Raw genomic sequence first — 20,230 nt, 5'->3', positions numbered from 1 at the left:
CTCATACTTCCAGGCTAGGTAAAGGGCTGTTCTCCCAAAGCCTCTCTTTTAAAAGGCAGCAGCAGTGCTACCTGAAGGGCCCCTCAGCCAAAGCCAGACAAGGCGCCTCTGCAGAAGCTCGGGGAGAAGAGAGGTCTCCATGGCAACAGGAGCCTCAGCACTCTCACAGCCCCTCTTCTTCATCCTTTCCTCAAACTCAATTTTTCTTCCAAAGAGAATTGCTTAGCAGTTCAACTGAACACACATAAAAAACAAAAGCATAACATCTCTTCCAGGTTGACTTTACCAAGGTGCATCCTGGACTGGACTTAACTGCTGCACAGTCCATGACTCCTGAGGCTCAGAACCACCCATACAAAACTGCAGGGGAAAATTATTACTACAATGTTATGGTACTGCAAGATGGTAATACTATGCAGTTAGTAGTACATGCAACCACCGCTCATAGCATCATTTGCCTGATGCTTCCTTTTAGACTTGATTTTCAGTCACTTTTTGCTTTGCCAAACTCTATTTCAGCTAATCAGCAACTAAATTAATCTATGCAAACTCGATGTTTTAGAAGATTTCGTCTAGGGCACTTCTTATAAGTGTGATACCAGTGAAACAAAACATCGTAATTCCCATCCCCAAACCTTTTTGTTTCTTACCATCAGGTAACTCTACCCTTTTTTGTGGGCATAGCTATAAATTTTGGCTGGAGCTCTTGCAGACATGATCCTCATTCTTTAAAAATTCTCTCAGTCTAGCCTTGAGTCATATATCTGCAGTATTTTTTACTTCAAGATTCCCTGCTCCATTCTTTACAGAAGATGCCTATGGCAAGCTTTACTGGTAGCTATTAAAAAATAGATATTCTATTCCTTGTGCTAACATACATTTGCCTTTACGAACATTAGGCAAATGTTTGTAAACATTAGGTAAATGTTTGTTACCTAGGCTGTCTTACTTCAGGTTTGTACCCCATAAGGGACCTATCCCTTTAAAAATTAGTTGCTGCAATACTGTTTTACATCTCTCTGCACAGATACCAAGACAAGGAGAAGATCAGTTTCAGGGGCAGAGGGAGACTGGGAAATCCTCATGAAAAGGAGCAAGCCTGTCCTACAGGACAATGGGAAGGCAGCAGAGGTTCACTCTGCACACCTCTTTCAAAGCACATAATTTTCCTTCAAAACATGGCTGGAAACCAGGAGGTAACCAATCTAACCCATGGCTTTCCAAAATGCACTATAACCACTGAAATAGAGTTGGAACTTTAGCAGAGCATCCTCAGCCTTTCCAGTTAAATTTCCTTCTGTACAGGACAGATTTAGGAAGCTGACAGAGTAAGTAACATAGAGCCTAATTCCCCAAACCTCAAATAAGGCACTGATTGATCTAAAATGTCTGGGAAAGCTTCCTGGATTTGGGATTATGTGGGATACAGCTAGTAAAAAATGCATAGAAAGTAAGATGCATATTCATTCTGGGGAGTAGACATCAGCACTAAAGACATTTCCTTTCTCGTTGTAAATTGCATCAATTTTGTGCGTGTGGATTTTTTTCCTAAACAACTGACAATAATTATTTTTTAAAGAAGAAATTCAGTTTTATATAATATGAAAATTGTGAACATACTCAGCCTCGGGAACAAATGTTGATTCTCATACCTTGGAAATATGAAAAGAACAGAAACTCCAACCCAGTAAAGGGGAAATTTCAGTTAGATATATGGAAGAATAAACTGTGAGGGTGGTCAGACACTGGAATAGATTGTCCAGGGAAGTTGTGGATGCCCTGCTCCTGGAAGTGTTCAGGGCTAGGTTGGATGGAGCATTAAGCAGCCTGCTCTAACTAAGGGTGTCCCTGCCCATGGCAGGGGTGCTAGAATGAGATGACCTTTAAGGTCTTTTCCAACCCAAACACTTTTGCATTATAATTCTACAATGGGATATAATCTCACCTAAACCTGACATGACATGAGCATTCAGTTACACCTGTCAGTAAAAACACAACTCATAAGCTCCTCTACTTATCTGCTGCAACTTTATATGCAAGTGAGTAAACCGTGGGAAGTCCATGTTCAGAGAGAGAGCCCACATCCTCATCTGCCTCAAAACTCTTATTTCTGGTCTTCCTTTCCCTTTTCCTGAGAAGGTGCTATTGTCCACTGCATTTCACCCATCATTTTTATCTCCCTTTCCAACTAAGGTCACTGTGCACACTGGTTCCAAGAGCTCTCTGGAGACCCTCTTCATTTCCAAGATCTCACCCTACTGCTCGCACTCAACTGAAAGAGGCTGCAGCCACCTCTAGTGACCTCTCCCCACCAAAACTCAGAAGTGATACACTCTCCTTCTTCTTTCAAAGCTGAAGTAATAATTAGTCTATGCATACTGATTCCTTCTAACAGCAAGAGAAAAATACACCTCGCAGATCAGTATTGCTGTACTCCTATATTCACCGCAAAACTGATCTCAGGAATCTTCTTTGATAAAAAGAAAGCTATTAAAACTTTAGTCACTTGGAAAGGGAGCCCTATGTCATTCCAAGCTTAAAATAAAGAAAAAGAAAAAAAAATTTGACTCTTCCTTGCCTTCAGCAGATATAATGAAACACTCAAAACAGCACTGTTCTGTCATATCACAGTGAGAACTAACACAAGAATTTATCCTAGTGTCCCAAGTCTTTCCACAGGACTCAAATAGAGGTCTTAAATGGGAGAAAAGAAAACCATAACAGGCATCTCTCTCACAGCTGAAAACATTCTTGTGCGCAGCAGGGACCTAAATTAAATTCACAACACCAACTGCGATTCTTCCCTCTTGCAGGACCTGGACCTCTCCATGCTGCACACTCCTGCTAATGTCAGACCCCTGCAATCATTATCAAGACTGGGTGAGTCATACAGGTTTCTTCCATTTCAAGCTGAATTTTTTTTTTCCTTTAAAAGGGTAATTAATGCTATTTTATCAATAGCAAAGTGCTTGGGCAAGCACTGATGATGTGAAATGCACAAGCTGCACATCCACCCAAACCAGAAAGGATTCAAACCCGCCCATCCTACCCCTGAGGGGTGTGACCCTATCTCAGGCTTTAGGGAGAAGGTCTGTCTCATCCACCTACTGAAGGGCTGCCCCTCTGCAAAGAGGAACCTGGGACTCACTAGGGCAAAGAACTGCTGTTCTGCAGCTTAGTAGGGGGGCTCACATGATGGAGAAAAGAGCTGGACGCCACTCGCGCTCCAAGGACCATGGCAGAGGATAAATGACAATTAACAGCGTTTCTGGAAGCATTAAGTGTGAGGCAAATAACCACTTGTTATCCTTTGCTGACGCAGAGATACTGTACATCCAAAACTCTTGGCAACATATGAGAGATGTGGCTTTCTTTCCATTCAGTAAAAAAGAAATAGTAGTACATTCATTGGGTTGATATGGGAAGACATTTTTAAAGACTCCAAAGTTCTCAGCTGTTATGATACTGTGTATCATCAATGTTTTAAATTAGCACTTCAGGGACACAGGGAGACTAGTAGCAAAGGCTACTAGTTTCAAAAAAATAGTTTAGATTGGTTTCCATCACTGTAAATGCATGAGGCCCACTGCTAACATTTGTCATTGGACTAGTGCACTTTCATAATTAAAAAAGTATATTATTTCCTTCCCTGTTTAGCTCTTTGACAGGCCTGGAAAAGTTATTGATCTGGAAATTTCATCAGCCTCCCAGCCGTCCAATCAGCAAATAAACCCCTTGTGACATTTTGAAATGTTTCCTCCATGTCTTGAAAACAAATTACAGGAGGCCAAACCATAACTTACATTAATCTTGCAAAATTTGTACCAATGGTATTTTTTGGTTGGTTGGTTGGTTTTTTAGAACTCCTAGCTGCTGAAGGAATGACTACATGATAATGTCTGTTTTCTTCTTCAAATAATTTTGGAGGATCCATGCTCATGAAACAGGATCTGGACATATGACTCAAATTTATTCTCTGTAAGGTTCAAAACCCAAAAAAAGAAAGAATTAAAATTCTAGTTTTCCTCATCTAGTCTTGTTATTTTAGGACACTGTTTGCTGGCTATTGTTTTATGCCAGGTACTACCCAACATAGGAAAAGCCACAGAGTACCTATGATATTAAAAGTATCCTTTCCCCACACTATATGCTAAGAAGAAACAAAAGCAAGAACCGTGAGGATTATCTCCACTGCACAGAGGAATAGTTGATGCCAAAAAACTCAGTGATTTACAGTAAGAGCCAGTAAGTGCATTGTTGACTGGGACATGGCTATGCTTATCAACTTCTTAAAACTTATTTAAGGAATATTACTTATTAAGGAATGTTACCAAAAGGATATAGATATTAGAATTTATTACCATGACCACAAAAATGGACTTTAGCATTACTCAGGATCAGGAAAATCCAAAAAATCCAAAACAAATCCTTGATAAAATGAGCCAATGACCATCAGCAAATTCCTGATTAACTCCCTTAAGAAAAGCTGGGTGCTTTCTCACTCAAGCCCTGTGTGTAAAGCCTTGAATGATTGAGGTAGTAGTAACATTTTACTGAAATCCAGCTTACTTATCTCCCAAACAGTGCTAACTTGACTCACTATAAGGCTTATTTTGCCTTAGAGTTTTGTTTTGGAATTTTTTTTCTTTTTTTTTTTTTTTGCTAAGAAATGCGCACATATTCCTAACAAAATTTGGTGTAAGCATCAAGAAAGCAAATGTACACACATTTGTAAAATTATATAGCAATACCTTACAACCACATATGATTCATATGACAACACATGATTCCTACTGTAAAGCAAGATTGCACGTGGTTATACATATTTACAGTATAAAGTACTTCTAAAGGATTTATTTAAAATCTGGGGGACACAAATGCCAAATTACTGCAGAGTGAAACAGAAATTCAGCAAAACTTGTTTTAAAACACTCCACACCCTTGTTTATGTTAAAGAGAACAGATCCCATTGCAGCTGAAAATAAACATGTCATGAACCCATCTAAATTTTGCCCGTTTAAATTCTAGTAGAGAAGGTTACTAAGTAATACATACGTCTAATGTACAATGTAATGTATCCATGACGAATACATTTTACGGCAACAGCTTTTACACATCAAAACCTACAAGGAACTTTAAATCATACACCTGAGGACCAGAAATGCAGCAAGAAGAGTCACGAAGGCAACCAGTGATGCCAGGTACCTTTTGGTCTGCAGTCCCTGACCGCAAGGATTGAAACCAAAAATTAAATAAAATCAACCAGGAACTCCAGCAACTCTCACTCACCCAGCAAAGAGCCCACAAAGATGACAACCTGCACGGTGGTGGTGAAGTGCCGGTAGCTCTGCTCCTCGCCGTGCTCCTCGCTCTTCACGGCGCCCGCCTCGCTGACATTCCCGCCCTGCCACACCATCTGCCCGGCCGAGGCGTTGCCCGTCTCCAGAGCTCCGGTGACAGCCTGGGACGGGGCATGGTCGCTTTCATTCACCAGCACCCAGCTTCTGTCGTACCCCATGGCGAGGTTCCGCCTTCCTTGCTGCCCCCTAATAACACCGGTTGTCCAGCCCTTGTCTTTAGTGAATGAATGGAGCCCACAGGCAATCAGACGCTTCTGAGGATAAAGCCCGGTCTCTGCCTCTCGGAGGCATCTTCACCACATTCCTGTGTCCCGAGAAGCAGGGCTGGCTGTTCGCGTTGTCACCTAGTAAGTCATGACAGCCAGTAAACAAAAACAGAAAACAAACCAGGCTTCTCCTTCCGATCAGATGTGCCATAGTTTTTGCTTCACCCCGCCACAGGTCTCCTCAGCATGTTTTACCGCAATATGCGAGAGAGAAGGAATCGTGGTCCCCAGAATCACACTCCGCACCGCGGCTCATCCTCCCTCCGCTGCCGAGGGTCGCGGCGCGGCCGCCGCGCACACGCTCGCACGGCCACGGGCTCACTGCACAGCAAAACCGGCCTGCAAAACTGGGGAGACACCAACTCTGTCCCCCCACTGCACTCTCAGCGTTGGCTCTGGCTTTGCTCACAGCCCTGAGAGAGGAAGAGCACGGCTTTCCCCGTGGCACACCTGCTCCCGCTCTCTCCTCTGCTCCTGCCCGCTCCGCCCGTGGCGAGACACGGCTCCCTCCCGTCTCTCTGCTTGCTCTGCGCGGCGCCGGACGCCGCGGAGACCCTCGCACAGCGTCCAGAGAGGCCAGTGACTGCTCAGGGGCTGCCCCTGCGCTCCCGCTGTTCCTCGGGGAAAATGAGTTGGGGTTTGGATCGGAAGGCGGGGGGCGCTCGAGCGATCCGCACGATCCTGGCGCGCCCCGCGCTGAGCGCGGCTGGCAGCGGCAGCCCTGCTCCGTCGTGCTCCCACATCCCGGCGCGGGCGCCGAGCCCCTGCGGCCCCGCACAGCCAAACCCTGCGGCCATCCCGAGCCGGGGGAAGCGGGAGCCGCCGGCGCGCCGCGCTCCTCAGGGCGGGCGCGCCGCCATCACGTAACGCGGCCGCCATTTCGCTCGGGGGCTCTGGGAGCGGGCGGGCGCCTTTTAAACCGGTGTTTTGAAACAGGTCCCTAATGCTGATGACAGACTGTCAAAAGACGATGCTGCGTTCTAGATACGCATGTTACTTGTTAAAATAGATTTTTTTTCTAAATGTATAATTTTCCAGAAAAGCTCTTAAGTGGTCGTAATAAGGGCATTGATTCTACAGATGATGTGCCTCCATATAGTGGATTCACGTTTGCCTTTAATTTGGAGACTAGTGCTAGTTAAAAATTAAGCCAAAAAGGTTTTTTCAGCCACTAGCTGCCAGCCTGGAAGTGCCCCGGGAAGAGGAGCTATCCATGTGCTCAGCCTCGGCAGAGCAAGGCTTCCTCAGGCACCCCAGGCCCATGAGACGTGTTCCAGTAACATTCGCCCGGTCTCCTGTGATGTGAACTTCAGTGATCCAGGACAGAGCTAGGTGCTGTGCCATGGGTTCGAAGACACTTGCTGACCACAGGGATAGGGGACTGCCATTACCCCATCCCACCACAGATCCTGGAGGCTGTTGGCCAAGCCTCTGCTTGTACCTCCATGTGTTTGGGCCCAGCCATTTGCAGCCTCCTCTCATTCCTCTAGGAGTTCATTGCTCCAGCCACTTGTCTCGTAATTCACATCTCTGACTCACTCTGATTGTGGCCTCAGACTCACTCACCCTCCTACCTTTTCCTCTCACACATAACTCATTCACTTTGTCCACCCGATCCCATTTCCCCCCACTTTCTAGGCAATAATCAGCAGCTTTCACCATGCTTTCCCCTCATCTTTCCTTTCCCAAACAGGTTTTTTCCTCCTTTTGGCCTCCAGCATTCTTGTGGCCAGTGTCTGTAACCAGAGTCTGACCTCAGTCCCTTCACCTCCCAGTCACCTGCAAGGTGCTTTTCCTCACACAGCTGTCCCTTTCTTCAGTTCCTCCATTGGTATGGAATGATGACCAAGGAGCCAGGCAAGAGTTGATGTTTACTATCTACAGCCTACACTGTGTACCCTCTGCATTGTCTTTGCACAGATCTACATAGCCAAGAAAGATTGAGCTGGCAAAAGGAAGAGGTCCTGTGGGCATAGGATGGTTTGGGTTTGAATTAGGAAAGGAACAGAACAGAAGTAAATTGCACAGCTGGAACTTTGAAGGACACCATGGCCAAAAAAGAAATCTTTGTCTGATTAAAAGTCATTTAAATATTAAAATGCTCATGTCTGCATATGCTAATAAGCTTAATGAAGTACATGCTACCACATAAATGACTGCATTATTCAACGCTCTGCTTAGACCATGCTATAGGTAACTCAGAAATAGGGGGATCAGATTGCACTGTATGTAAGGAGGGCAGATCTGTTAGGAGAAACACCCTTAAAGACCTCAGAGACAGTTCTCAGGCCACTCTCCTCTCCCTCCATCCAAGTGGAGATGCTGTCTTGGTAAGCATGTACCTGCTATTATTATTATTATTATTACCCAAGTTGACACAATGTTATCATTAGAGCTCTATCATAGTTTGTGCATTTATTCAGACTATTTCTGTTGCTTCAATAAATCACATTATTTGTGAATCTGCTCATGGAAGTTCCCATTGAACATGACCATGTCATGCTAATTTGGTTATAATCGGAATAAGCCCAGCTGCATGCAGCCCCTCTGATCTCTGAAGACTGGCTGGAATGCAAGAGGTTTTATTTTCTGCCAAATTTCTTACTCTTAACACTCAGAACCTTTTTCCTTCCTCCTGCACTTCATAGGAAGACTGACTTCCCCTCACCATGCACATGGGGAAGTGAAAGCACATTCTCACAAACCATTTAAATTTTATTTCCTAGAATTAAATTTTAATGTTGTGGGAGAGAGTTTTAAATTTTGCCTTAAATCTTGGAAGGGAAGCTTCTATCCAGATGCAGTCTGGCACATGTTTGAGGCCGGTGGATGTTCATCGTATTCCAGTAAATCTGTGCTGAGCATGTGAAGACTCCCTGCAGTAATGTAATTTGGTTCAGTTCATGCAGGTTTCCAGAAGGTTAGCTAGCAAAGCCACAGCACTGAAAAAAGGTTGTCTCTTCCTCATCAAATTTTCACACTCCTGCTGGAGTACAAGACTTTTAAAAACAAATTCTTAAAATGTTTTTAAAATTATGTTATTTTACTCTGGCTTTCTTCTTAGAAACAATGAATCATTATAGAAGTAATTAAGGGGAAAAAATAGTTTGAGGTAGACATCTGGTCTGGAGCACTTCATCTTAACTGGTTAAAATTTTGCCAAGTCACAAAGTAGGGGAAAGTCAGGCAGCTTTAAAAGGCATACTGTTATCTGGCCCACCCACTGCTATGCAGTGTAACAGGGGAGATTTTCCCATGTGGTGAGCTGTGTGCCCCACACCACATGCTTGGGAAGTATAAACCCATAATTGCTGTTAAAGGAAATTTTGCTGACATTTCTTAATTACTTACTGCATCACCGAGGCATTCTTGCTGTGTATTTGTGTGGGAGAGAAGATGAATCTCTGGCCTGGACTTTTTTATTTCCAGTCTTTAACGCAGGGAAACTTTTTATTTATTATATACAAATTGATAATGAGCATACCCAATTGTACCAGAGGAAACTCCAGTGATCAGTTACAGTGCCCCAGGTCACACATGACTGAGCAAAGGGATGTCTCTGTTGTTGCTAGATAAACACTAAAGAGCTTTGGTCTGTTTCCAGACCACTTCCCACCAAAAAGCAGACGAGATAGAAGGACCCTGCCACTAAAGACACATTCCAGGAATGGTGAGGAACAAAGACCAGCATCACAACAGTGATACAATTTAACACTTGGTTTTCATTTGATACTAACGACACTCTTTAAGTGCAACTGAAAGATAAAGTTTGCGTGGAACAAGCTTTCAATTTCAGAAGTACAAATTGAGGGCTATAGAAACCAATCATTAGTGTAAATGAGTGGTTTCTTTATAACAGAAAGTCTGTACCCAAAGGTCAGGGAGTAAAGTCAAAGTCACCAAAACTACATTCCTATATCTGGGTGCGTGGTAGCAACCTGCAGACTACTGTAACTTTTTTTTTTTTTTTTTTTTTTTGGCTGGGGATTACTCACTAATAGATAAGCTTGTATGAATTTACTTGGGGTTTCTTTATGAAGATCCCAAAACTTTAAAGGCTCCCTCTCTTGGCAGGCCTTTTCAGTAGTTACTGTGTGAAGTGACCGAAGGAAAGCACATTTTCTTCTCTGGTTGTCACTGCTCCCCTGACAGCCCCCAGCTGCCTCTCTCTAGCAGGTCCCACCAAGGACACCCGCCTCCCTGTTTTGTTCGCAGTTCAACCATTCGCCCTCCACCTGCTATTACTCCCTACTGCAGCTGTCATTGGAAGCCTTTCTACAGTTTTCACGGGAACTTGTATCCTGCCCCTGCTCTACATGAAATCTATACCGAAATTCGTGGTTATTTTTTCCCTTTTGTGACTCTTTCTCAAGGTCAGTTCAAAAAAATCTACAGAGTATCCAACTGTCTTAGCTGTGTATCTCTGTAATGCAGATATATCTGGAGGCATATCCTGTGGGAGCTCAGACCGGACATTAGAAGAGGTTCTTCACCCAGAGGGTGGTTGGTCAGCGGAACAGGTTCCCAGGGAAGTGGCAGTGGCACCGAGTCTCCCAGAGTTTGGACAGTGCTCTTAGTCACACTGTTTCGTTTAGGGAGTCCCGTGAGGAGCAGGGCGTTTCACTCGGCGATCCTTAGGGTTCCGTTCCACCTCGACACGTTCCTGCAGACGAAGCACCGGGCCCCTGTCCCCGGCTCCTCCTCCTCCTGCCGCCGCGGCGGAGGCGGTGCCGGGCCGCGCTCCGGCTCCGGTCCCAGGGCGGCAGCGCGGGGCCCGCCATGGCCGCTGCGCGCCCCCGCCGGCAGCGCTGACATGGCCCGGGCCAGCGGCGGGCGGCAGCTGCCGGCGGAGCTCGCTGCGGAGCCGCCGGAGAGTTACCAGCTGCGGCAGGAGAACGAGCTCCAGGTGCTGGAGTCCATTTACGGGCAGGACTTCCAGGACCTGCGGCAGAGCCAGGCCTGGAAGGTAGCGAGCGGGGTCCGCGCACAGCGCGCCGGGCGCGGGGCGGAGGCGCAGCGGGCCGGGCCGGGCTGGGCCGGTGCGGGTTCGGTGCGGAGCGGGGCCGGACGGCTGCGGGGGCGCGGCCGGCGCTGCCTCGCTGGGGCCGCTCCGCGTCTTCCTTGCCTGACGTGTCCCGGCTCTCGCTGCCCGTCCGTGGTCCTGCCCGTCCGTGGTCCTTCCTTCAGTCTTGCAACCGGCCACCTTTGCGATTGATTCTCGAGATAAAAGCGCTCGCTCTGTAATCAGTGCTGTACCCATAAATTGCTTTCTAAATAATTGTCTAAAGGCTTTTTAAAAAATGCCTCTTAATTCATTCCTCAACCTACTAATTACATACTTGCTCAACTAATTCATCTCGTTGGTATACCTGACAATATTTACATAGTTATTATATGCTGTGGTTTTGTCACAGTGCACCTATTTCCATGATAATAGTTTTGCTTTCATTTTTATAGGTGTGGGGTTTTTTTAATTAACAGCTAGATAATGTTCAGGCCTGGTACTCACGACTCTGTTCCATTTATCTTTCGTGTCCCCATCAAATTGATATTTCCTTTCCAGCTGTGTCCGTTATACTCTTTTCCTGTATCTGGAGCTAATGGTCACTGTTGTGTTCCACAGGTTCACTTTTACTGTTGTTTCTTTTTGCATTCTTTTGTCTTGAATGTCTACTGTATATCCTCTGCTTTCTTTTGTGCCGGAGACTTGAACTTAAATTTTTTGCAGCAACTTGTGACTTTTCTTCTTATGAAGTTTGATGAAAACACTCTCAGTAATTTGTTGGGTTTCCAGATCTGTTCACTCTGTATTGAAGGTCATACCTGATATCCTCTTCCTGTGAGATGTTCTTCTCCTTGCTAGAAAAGCAAAGGGGATAGTTACCATCTATTTCTGTATTTGTTATTCCATATGGTCTTACTTCCCTCCCTCTTTTTCATGTTACTAAAGGCTAGGTTGTTTTGTTGGGTTTTTTTGTTGTTGTTGTTTGTTTTTAAACCTAATTGAAAAGAAAAGAAAAAGTTGGGAATACTTATATAGGCATATTTTACTTTATTCTGATTTTGAGTAGGTGATTTGAACAGGGTAGGGATGGGGAAGGCAATGCTTGTTAAAATTCTTATTTATGGCAAAACACTAAAAACAACTACAGGAAAAAAAATACTGTCCATTGGTTTGGCCATGTAAGGTGTATATCAGTGTGACATTATGGTCTGTTGCCATGTTGGAAAAGAAAATAATGCCTGGGTTAGTAATCTAAACACTAAAGAAAAATGCTGTCCTTACAATGAATGCTTTAATTTGTGATATAAATAACCTGTGTTAAGTTTATTTTTTTTTCTACTGCTGTATTACAGTAAGCAGAATGAAAGTTTTATTATAGAACCTCATTTTTGCTCAGTCTGAATCTCTGAAGAAATTGTAAAAATATACTGGGTAAACCATGATAGTCAGTGGACCCGTTCACTCCTACTGAGCAATGTCAACACATTAATGTATTTTTTTCATGGTTTGGATGGTTTAAGCTGTGTTCTACTGTAATATAGGTTGAGAGTTGAGTGTTTTCATTAAAGCAAAACCAAGTAAACCTTTTCAATCAGAAGTTTTGGTTTGTGTTTTAGGTAAGACAACCTCCTGAAATTAATTTAGTTCTGCGTCCTCAGGGATTGACTGGTGCTAATGAAGTGTATGCCAAAGTTGACCTGTGGGTCAAGTGTCCACATACTTACCCTGATACGTAAGTGAACATTAAATTATAACCTTTTGTCTCTGCTTTCTGTAGTAAAGTGTAAGTTGAAAAGACGTGTAGTTTTATGGGAATAAAACTTAGTCATGCTTTCTACATGTCAGTATTTATTAAGCCTGGAGTATTTTATAATATGCAACTCTGAACTTTGGCACCTGAATTGGACTTAGTATTTTGTGCAATGGAGAATAATAGGGATGAGTTTGTCAGTGCAGAACTGCACTGGAGATACATAACCACAGGAGTACCTGCCACTGTCTTAGTGCCCTTGTTAAACTTCTTGAACTCCTGACTCTTTCATCTGAGACAGACTGAATTTCCTTTCTATTTAAAGCCTTCTGTTTTCTGTTGGATTAGCTTTTGGAAGAATTCTCTAGAGAAAGTGTAGAAGGAGTTGCAGGTGACGAGCCTGCCCTACCATTTTGTGTAGGCAAGTGATTCCTGGGCTAAGTGTTGCTCTGTGCCCTATTTTGTTCAGTGCTTATACCACTGATAGTCCAAAACATAACTCCCTTCAGTCCATCCCTTTGTGCTGTGGCATGAGTGCTGTAGAAGGGAAATGCTCTTCCTTACTAAGTGATAGCTCAGTTATACCCTGTAACAAGGATCTAACAGCTGCTCTCATTATTTTGTTTTAGTTTGAAATAACACATCTACAGACATTTTGCTTGTTTACTTTATTTAAAATATCTTTTAAATATAGCTGATATTTATCTATTGCATTTGTTTCTTAGGGTTTGTGTTACCTGTATAGTGGTGATAAATAAATTTTAAACATCTAAACGTTATGTTAGTAATGTTTTAAATGGCTTGTTCAGAAAGTTAGTGGTTAAGAACTGAATTACTAGCATGTGCAGGGTTTCTTTGGTAGTTCTGCTGTTAAGTGTTACCAAGAGGTAATCTGCAACCGGAAAATTTGATGATAGGGAATATAATACAGTATTTCTGACTTTATCTTGTATATGTAATATTTATATTCCACTTATTTGAGCATTGACTATAATTGCCAAGTGACTATGGACTCCATTCCTTTTCCCTCACACAGTTTTTATCAACAATCTGTTGCTTTTTACACTCAATTTTTCTAATGAGGACTTTTTTATGTTTTGTTGCTGTCCCACAGAGTTCCTGAAATACAGCTAAAAAATTCAAAAGGCTTGTCAAATGAGAAAATAAATGAACTAAAATCCAGACTAGCTGAATTAGCAAAACAGCGCTGTGGAGAGGTAAGAGCTTTTCACTTCCTTGAGAAATATACTCTGAACCTAAATAGTTCTAAATGGTATGGTATAATATTGTGGAATACATCCACATTGGAAGTGTAAGTTGCATTGCTTTTAAGGAAGGAGGGACCGTCTTTCTTAGGAATGTTCCTAATTAATGAAAGTTCAGACTATGGATGCTCTCAAAATCCATGTATAAATACTGCAAGCTTTAATCCTGGTTTAAAGGTTCATGTTACTAGGTTTAAAGGTTCTGAGTTATTTGGCAATATGAAGAGCAATATTGACTGAAAAGAGCTTTCTGCACTTTTCAGATTGATTTGAATATCATAAGAGGCCCTATCTGTTTAAGCAAACAGTGGTTACCTGGGGAGTTTTTCCATCTGATCTTGTTCACCTAATGCTGAACTGGAGGGCAAGAGGCCTTCGTTCCAATACCAGCTCAACAGTTTTTAGTACAGTCACTTCATGCCACTGTCCCTTTTTTTTCTGTGTTTAGGAGTATTGATACTTGAGTTTCCCTGGAACTGGGTAAAAAAGTAAAAAAAGAAAGATGGAGAAACATGGGAAGCTTAGACCTTTTATCTGTTTTAAGTGATGTTATACATTCTTGGGTATGTTTAGTATTAGCAATACCTTTCTGTTGTTGAGGGCTGAAATGATTCAAAGAATTACAAGCAAACAAAGAATTCTTGGTAAAAGCAGGGGGTTGGGTATGTTTCTTATCGCTATTTGGAAATGTTGCAGGTGAACACATTTCAATAGCTCCGTTTGTCTTTTTAAAAGTGAGTATTACACAGCTGTGGACATTATAATAGGCTGAAGTGGGGTAATATTTTGCTTTCAGTTTCCCAAGCCTGTCAACTTTACAGGTTTAGCAGGAGCTATCTGTCATTCACTCCTGCCATATCAAGCCTTTTTTTCCATTTGAATACCATACTTGTATTTTGATTGCCAATGTTTCTGCAGATACTGTCACAATAACTGTTTTAGCTAGATACCTTCTGTTCAGTAACCAAGAATTTCCTCAGATTTTTCAGTATCTTTGGAAATTAGCAGTTTAATAAAGTATTCTGGAATTTAGAGTTGGGGTTTGTTATTTGCTGTTTGTTTTTTCCTAATGACAGTCTATGGACAATTCATAGAAGGTACAAGGGTTAAATCTCTAAGTAACCACAAAACCAATCAATATATACTGGGTCTGCTCACAAGTGACCACAAGAATTATTAGCCTGTAGGGCTTCCAAGTCCCAGTTTGATTTCTGATCTTATTGAAAGGATCTAAATATGTCATACATTTTCCTAATGTTGATTTTCCAAAAAAGAGTCATGCTTGCTCCAGCAAAGTGTAGATGTGGTTGTGAATTACATGTATGGTACATATTTTGTATGAATGGCATATGCAGTGCTATCCTGAATTACTTTATCTGCAGAAAAAAGGAAGATAACTTTTCTCTATACCTTGACAGGTACTCCTCATTAAATTGTATTCTGATACAGAAAGTTTGACAATACTTCAACCTCCTATTGAAACTGAAGAGCAAACTGTCAGTGGTTTTTTTTTTTAATTATTGAATTTTCTCTTGTTTTTGATGGGTTTTTTAATACATATGTGCATGCAATGATTGCCTTCCCTTCTGAATAGTAACTTGGGAAAGATAATCTAGTTGCACGTGTCAGATTTATGCATATTGTGCTGTTCTTTCTATTTTGAATTGCCTCCTGGCTTCATTCTTCCTTTCAAGCAGGGGATTCAGTGTTTGAGAATCTTCTAAATGTCACCCTGTTATGGGCGGATAGTACAATTTAATTTGGCTTATCTCCCACCTGTACATGTAAATCCTGCTCCGTGGTGCTGCTGACTGCACCTTTGTCCTGTACTGTTTTTTAATTTTAGAGCTAAAGTGGTCTCTTAGCACTGTGGAGTGCTTGAACTAATAAGGGGATGCTACTAGACTGCTGAAAGCTTAAGCCCTGACAGGTCAACAGATCATCAGTAGTTCAAGTAAACAGTGACTGAAAATTGATTCCAACCTGGCAAGCCATGTAGCAGAGTTTTCAGTGCAGTTCTTATTTTAGTGGTTGTAGCTACATGAATATGGAGCACTTTATGTGATTTTACAGTTCTAAAGGGGAGACTGCTTTGCAGAGGAAGGGCTGGATTTGTGGTTAGCAGTGAAATAATAACTATTTCATAGCAGTAGGTACAGTAACAGATAAGTGCAAAGGATTTGTTCTGTTGTAGCTCATGTGTCATAAACCCATATCTGTGGGAGTAGAAAGATTATGCCTAGAAGAAGATGAGAAAATTATTTTTAAATTTCACTTTTCTGTTAGAAAAATAAGATGGCTTAGGTTGTCTGTTTTTCAGTATTTTTTGCCATCTTTGCTACTGTGGTCAGGGATTTTTCCTGTTACAATTTATTAATAAATAGTTCTGACAAAAAAATACTTAAGTATGATAAATTCTCCCTGATAAATAACAAAATTGACAGTCATGCTTCTGCTGTGTTGCTGGGTGGGTAGCATTTGGCTATCATTTGACTCTGCATTTCATTTGTACCTTTTTTCTTTCAGGTGATGATATTTGAACTTGCTGACCATGTACAGTCATTTCTCAGTGAGTATAATAAACCACCTTCCAAGTCTTTTCATGAAGAAATGCTAAAAAATCATCAGAAAGAACAGGAAAGATTGGCTCAGGAGGAATTGCGTAAGGCACAAGAAGTTAAGAGAAGAGAGGAGCAGGAGGTAAGAGAAATCAATGTATGAATAACCATATATTCTTAAAATAACATAATCGTGATTTTAAAATCACTCTGCACAATGGTGAGTTTTAGTGAATTATTAACTTGTCAGACCTGCTAGTATGAGTTGATCAATGTGTATTATATGAACTATCTGCTGCTGTAATTGTAATATTTTAATGATGTGGTTTTAACCCAGGGAAATATTTGTGCCTGAAACAAACCTAAATGTTGATTGTAAATGTTGATAAAAATCCCTTATCAAGAGGACCTTATACAAAAGCTTAAGCAAAGGTACATATTAAGTGCATTCCATTGTAAACTAGGAAGTGTTAGCCAGGCAGACAGGTATTCATACCTTCTTTCACTCCTAGGGTGACTGGAACATTCACTGTGACAGGCATCTCTAGAGAGCAACAAATTCACCCTAAAGAGATGTCAGACCACCAATATCTTTCAGTAGAAATGAGGGGATTCATCCAAGTCTCACAGGGGCTAGTAGTGTGAAGTCTCCACTCTGTGGGAAATATGGATAGAATAGCTCCAGATTTTAAAAGATCACTTGGATTTATCTCCCTGTCTTTTTTTTGTGTGCGTGAAACTTTATTGTTGGGTCTGGCAGTAGAAGTAATTTACAGTTCCATTCTCCTGTATCATACAATTGATACTATTAACTTTCTCAAGAGAGCTAATTTGACTTCTATTTTTTTATTCTTGTGACATCTTCTAAGTCGTCTTTCAACACTTCCAAAAAATCAGCATTTGTAACTTTTTTACTTTTAAATCAGGGTAAGATTTTAGCAGTTGCATTGCATGTACTGTTGCATTTCTAACAACTGAAATTTTATTTCAGCAACGTGAAATCCTTAATGAGATTCAGAGAAGGGAGGAAGAGAAAAGGGAAGAAAGAAAAAAGAAAGAGATTGCCAAACAGGTATTCTTTGTAAGCAGATGTGCAAACAAACATTGCAGTAAGTTCTTCCCAGTACTGTAACAGTACTTATAAAAAGTACTTGGACATCTTTGCTTATTCAGGGCTTCTAGTAGATCTAAATTAAAATAGGTTCTTGATTATTTCTGGGTTTTATTTCTGGAATATACTAGCATCTTGAGTGTACCAAGGGTGGGTGTTTTCAAACAGACAGAAAAAAGCTGGTATTTAATGTTTCCAGTTTCTTTGCATTTTTGCCATGGACAGTGCTGAAATGTCCTTTCTGAAATCTCAGCACTTTTTCTTTGGCTTCATTTGTACATTTATTATGAAAACATATTTCTTCTGTGATCTGCATGACTTTATAGAGTAATAACTAAGTACTTGTATATTTTGATGATAGGAGTGGCTCCTGCACTTATTTGGTCTTTTTCCTGATTTATAGGAACGTTTGGAAATAGCTGCTCTGACAAATCAAGAAGATTCTCACAGGAGAGATACTGCAGGACCTAGAGCTGCTTCACGTTTAAATGGGAGCTGTTTGGAACATGGGGTGAATAATAAACACCGACCAAATTCAGCTGGACGTTCCAAGTATGTCAGTTTGCATGTGGATTTTTTAGATTTATTTACTTATTTGTTGGTTTTTGGGTTTGATTTTTTTGTTGCAAAGATTAGATTACAAAGTGAAATTTGAAGGCAATAATGTGCCATGATGTTGACCTGTTAATTTTGGTCTCTTCCCTGCCACCTTCCCCCCCCACCTTCATTTGTCATAGTTTAAGTAAGCTATGTGCTGTGGATAACTTGGTACATTTCCAAGTTTTAATGTTTTTATTCAACTCCTGACTTTAAATATACTATCTTTCTGAGTTGGAGAAAAATGTTCTCTTCACATTGCAGACGAGAACGCCAGCTTTCTTTTAGTAATAATGAAGAGTCCCCTGGAAATCATGAAGTTCTGAACTTCAGCACAAGTGGTGCTGGACAGCTTACTGTCCATAAAGGAAAATGTCTGGGTAAGCAAATTACAATTGCAACTTGAAATGCTGGGATTTGGTATGCTTTCAGTAACACGTGAAACCACTGATAAGCACAGGCCTGGAAATGGATACTTTCCTTCCATTGCTGCTGATAGCAATGGCATAAAACCAGCAGGTTTAGCAAAAACATTAATACAGGACATGACAGAAGACTGAGTTGGAAGAAAGACCTCCATGGAGTGCCCACACGGACAGACCATCAGATGTTTTCATTGTTTGTTTTCAACTTAGCACTTCCTCGGTGAATGGATGAACAGCCTGAAAGTCTCTTGAGAATGGAAAATTTTATTATTTTGCAGTTTGAGGATGAACAATTGCGTTACTATGTGTAGAACTTGGCATTTGCTAAGCAGGAAAGTTGTTAATTTATTAAAACTTGAAATTCTTGAAAATGTGCAGCAGTTTTTTGTCATGTGATTGCTTTCATTTGAGTGCTGTTACCTAGCATTCAGTCTCATCAAGCTTGATATATTCCATACTTACTAGATAGATACATGTCTTGTCTAGTTGTAAGTAGGTTTATGTTTCTGACTTTAGAAAACAGACTTACTGGTATTTATTTAGCATTTGCAGGAGCTTTTGTCAAATCCTTAGAAACAAAAGAAGCCATGTTCCTCTTCTCTCCCTTTGTGTATAGGCAGAGATGAACAGCTTGGTAAATCTGTCTACAATGCCTTGGAAATTCACAGTGGAGACTTTGTTCTAATATATGAGTGGGTTCTGCACTGGCAAAAAAAGATGGGAAAGTTTCTTACAACTCATGAAATAGAAAAGATTGAGAAGTCTAAGAAACAGGTAATACCTATATTTTGCATTTGGCTTAATAAAGATTAGGTGAGGTTCAGTGCTTTTCTTTAGGCTGCTAGTTTATATTAAGCTTAAGAGGGGAGTAATGAACTTGAAAATGCTAGTATCTAAGCATGAAAGAAAATTAATGTGTTGAGGTATTCAGGAGTTCCTTTACAATAAAAAGCATGTTTGCAAGTATGCATAAACAAAATACTGAAATTCTGAAGAAATAACAAATCAAGCTTACCTGTTAAAATCAAAGCTGTACTTTCTCCAGTGCACAATACTTCCTTCTCAGAGAAGTATGAGGATGTCATATATTTTAATAAGTATTTTGTTTGTGTTCCATATTTTATTAGTAATGTGTCCCAAGATATGATAAAATCCATGTTATGTTGTGTTTCTCTACCAGCTTCAGGGAGCAGAAACAGAGTTCAACTCACTGGCAAAGCTAAGTCACCCAAACATAGTACATTACAAATGTATGAACCTCCAAGAACGGGACAACTCAATTGTGGTGGATATTTTAGTGGAGCACATAAGTGGTTGTAGCCTTTCTACGTACTTGGACAAAGAGACTCCAGTTCCAGTTGAGCAGTTGCGCCATTATGTGATCCAGATCTTGTCAGCTCTCGACTACTTGCACAATAATTCAGTAGTGCACAAGGTCCTTTGTGCTTCCAGTGTCCTGGTAGATGCTGAAGGAAACATCAAGGTCACAGACTACAGCATTTCCAAGCGCTTAGCTGACATCTGCAAAGCTGATGTTTTTGAGCAAACCAAGGTTCGATTTAGTGAGGATGGTCTTCCCTACAAACCTGGAAAAAAAGGAGATGTGTGGCGTCTGGGCTTGCTTCTGCTCTCGCTCAGCCAGGGCCAAGCAACCAAGGAATTCCCAGTTGCTGTGCCTACCAATTTACCTGCTGACTTTCAAGACTTTCTAGAAAAGTATGTTTGTCACATTCCTGTATCTTTTTGTCTTTGGTTTTTGGGTTTGTTTTTTTTTTTTTGTTTGTTTGTTTGTTTTTGGTTTTTGTTTAGTTTTTTTTTTTTTTTAAGATTTTAACAGTTTTTTTTAAAGAATAGATATGTCTTCCTGTGTTTCTAGTTGTAGTTTTTATAGAA

The 20,230-nt window shown here is 41.3% G+C and overlaps 2 protein-coding genes across 2 annotated transcripts in view; one reads left to right on the top strand and one right to left on the bottom strand.

Annotated features, from left to right (window-relative positions):
* Window positions 1–6,284, bottom strand: part of GPR176 (G protein-coupled receptor 176) — a 34,594-nt gene extending 28,310 nt beyond the window's left edge. The window contains exon 1 of the mRNA XM_066552043.1: window positions 5,290–6,284. Coding sequence (XP_066408140.1) covers window positions 5,290–5,518 — 229 coding nt within the window. The 5' untranslated portion in view covers window positions 5,519–6,284. The remainder of the gene's footprint in view (window positions 1–5,289) is intronic.
* Window positions 6,285–10,439: 4,155 nt separating this feature from the next.
* EIF2AK4 (eukaryotic translation initiation factor 2 alpha kinase 4) overlaps window positions 10,440–20,230 on the top strand; it is a 38,525-nt gene continuing 28,734 nt past the window's right edge. Inside the window, exons 1-9 of the mRNA XM_066551335.1 lie at window positions 10,440–10,592; window positions 12,248–12,363; window positions 13,496–13,598; window positions 16,173–16,346; window positions 17,196–17,276; window positions 17,719–17,867; window positions 18,177–18,292; window positions 18,954–19,111; window positions 19,518–20,053. Of these exons, the coding sequence (XP_066407432.1) occupies window positions 10,440–10,592; window positions 12,248–12,363; window positions 13,496–13,598; window positions 16,173–16,346; window positions 17,196–17,276; window positions 17,719–17,867; window positions 18,177–18,292; window positions 18,954–19,111; window positions 19,518–20,053 (1,586 nt within the window). The remainder of the gene's footprint in view (window positions 10,593–12,247; window positions 12,364–13,495; window positions 13,599–16,172; window positions 16,347–17,195; window positions 17,277–17,718; window positions 17,868–18,176; window positions 18,293–18,953; window positions 19,112–19,517; window positions 20,054–20,230) is intronic.

Source organism: Molothrus aeneus, chromosome 6 (genome assembly GCF_037042795.1).
Source record: "Molothrus aeneus isolate 106 chromosome 6, BPBGC_Maene_1.0, whole genome shotgun sequence".
Taxonomy (NCBI): Eukaryota; Metazoa; Chordata; class Aves; order Passeriformes; family Icteridae; genus Molothrus; species Molothrus aeneus.
This window is presented reverse-complemented; position numbering and strand designations above follow the sequence as displayed.